Here is a 2465-nt window from a genome sequence, read left to right on the forward strand (position 1 = left end):
AGGTCTCGGATGCTCGGAGAAGTGCATGACCCATTAAAGGATCGGGCTTAGGTGTCTCGTAGACTTTGTCTCGCATTCTGGGTCATGAGCTAGGTGATCAGCCCCTCCCTATCCAGATTTTAGAATCATCATCATCATGCAACTAAGGACAGCCGAAATGAATGAAAGCAAGCCATCGCATGCGCAAAACATTCACCCAACATTTCGAAGCACGGCAGGTAAGCACTGGTTTATGCTTAAGCGTATAAGAATATTTGGGTCTGCATACAGGGAGTTCAAAACTGACCTTCAATGTATCATAAATGTAACTAGTCTAAATCTGACTTGAAACATAGCATAGCTTGAAGATGTCAAATCTGACTAGTGAAGAGGATAAGGTCCCTGATTCATTATATAATAAACAACACCGCTCCACTTCTCGAATGTGAATCTGTTGAAGTTAGCTGCAAAGCTTCTAGGCTTGATGGAATCATCCCTCGCCATCGTGGGGGAGGTCCCAGGTGAGAAGGAAAAAATGTGGTTAGGAGTAAGGTCAGAACAGGTCTTTAAGAAAAGAGAAGAGGAGGAAGTAGCAGCTGCAAAGCTAGCAAACAGATCTGGGACCCTGTTTTGATGGCATTGGAGAAATAATAATACACAAGGTCCCATAAGATTAGCGAGTCCTTCAACTTTCCACAATAAATGAAAGAGCTAACTGCCTCACCTAAGATCGAATCTCCCAACCTAATATTACATGCATTGACCATATTAAGTGTACCAGAGAAGTGATTTGAGGACAAAATGCTGTCCTGTAAGTTCTGACCTTGCAACTCTTTAACCAACACAGAGCGCTGAAAATTAGTAATGTGAGGTTAGCAGGCACTGATCGATCATTAGCACCTGCAAGGTGAGAGCCAAATAAACAGGTAAATAAAAATTGGAGAGGATTTGCTGTTCATGAATAGGTAAGTATGCATAAAGAATGTTTACAAATTAGCAAAGAGCTTACAAGCATTGGTGCAAGTGGCACGTCCCTATATCAACGTTTTCTCTTTCTCTTGATGTCTCTGGCCGTGTTAGCCTTCTTGGAGTCTGGATCTGATTGCAAAGCTAGCAACTTGGCCCCTACAGCAGAACTCCACAGGGCCCTTTCTATGTCTGATGGTGTAAAAATGTCCCCCACTGAACTTAATTCCTTAAATATTTTCAACAGACAAAACACCAGCAAGTCAAGGAGAACTTACATTGCTTAAATTCCTTCAACAAATAACATGTGCACATGCAGAAAGACGAATAATGAATCTTGGGCCTTTAAGCAAACATACAAGATATTATGTTAAATTGAAATCACATGATGGTTCAGTATACCAAATTGGCAAAGTGAAGAGGATGTTTCAGAATATTAAATTTTCTAGAATGTGTTTTAAAACATTCCCATTTCCAGTACTTGAGCAATCCTGCCATAAACTGATTTATCTAATTTCTCTGGTGTGCAAGGTGTGGCCAAAGCCTTTGCTTAACTTTTTTACCACTGTTCAGTTAATCATCATCAAAGAAAACTCTAATTAAATAATTATAGCTACAATATCCCATGTTTTGATCACATGATTAGACATGTACACTACTTTCCATAACATTGCTGCCCACCAATCCCTTTACGAGCTCCCACATAAAGCTTCCTAAATTAACACGCTCTTTTTTTTTTTGTGAATTTGAGCCCCTCTTTTAACGGGTCCGAAGCAACCAGCAAATTTAGCATGATGAGAGGATATTGCGTGCTTCTTACAGAAAAAAGGCAATGATACAAAACTTGCAAGACTTGAAACTCCATTTATGTCACCACATATTTCCCATCTTCTAAATTTCATATCCGCTGTCTTTGACAACTCACTCATCATTCTCCTACATTTTACAAGAATCTCTTCCATTCTGAGCACTCACTTGTAAATACGAAAACGATACTAATCAAAGACCAAGACTGACATGATCAAGAGAACAAAAACTTTTATTCACTAATTCCTCCCAAACAATTTTATGGTTCACTTCTGATGCTTCAGAATAGAGCCGTAATGTCCTTTATTGCTCAAAAACAATAAACAATATGCTTTGGAGTGATGCAGAACTTGAATTTGATTTATTAACAGTGTTCCTAGTTTATAAGCTCATAATTGTACAAGCAAAAGCAACAGAGTTGTCTCTACTACTAAGTTGATGTTTAGGTCCATGTTGCCTTGACTAAGGATTCCATAAACAGATGAATACAAATACACAGAAGCGCCAGAAATACCATCAACTACTTGTTATTGGAACAGAACATACTGTAGGAAAGCATCCGTGAAGCATAAATTAGTAGATTGGAAGTGATACATGTACAATAAATCTGCTTTCAGATGACAGCAGACAATATTGTAAGATTCAGAATCATGAGACATCAGCATAAAATGAAAATTCAATTATTCAACAAGAATAACAATACTGCCCCCCCC

General features: G+C 38.5%; 1 protein-coding gene across 1 annotated transcript in view; it reads right to left on the reverse strand.

The window, feature by feature from the left end:
* Positions 1 to 202: 202 nt before the first annotated feature.
* Positions 203 to 2465, reverse strand: part of LOC105120523 (DNA binding protein) — a 3532-nt gene continuing 1269 nt past the window's right edge. The window contains exons 4-5 of the mRNA XM_011018770.1: positions 989 to 1174; positions 203 to 879 (exon numbers count right to left, since the gene is read on the reverse strand). Coding sequence (XP_011017072.1) covers positions 1019 to 1174 — 156 coding nt within the window. The 3' untranslated portion in view covers positions 203 to 879; positions 989 to 1018. The remainder of the gene's footprint in view (positions 880 to 988; positions 1175 to 2465) is intronic.

The sequence above is a fragment of the Populus euphratica genome, unplaced genomic scaffold, assembly GCF_000495115.2.
Source record: "Populus euphratica unplaced genomic scaffold, PopEup_1.0 scaffold6.1, whole genome shotgun sequence".
Lineage (NCBI taxonomy): Eukaryota > Viridiplantae > Streptophyta > Magnoliopsida > Malpighiales > Salicaceae > Populus > Populus euphratica.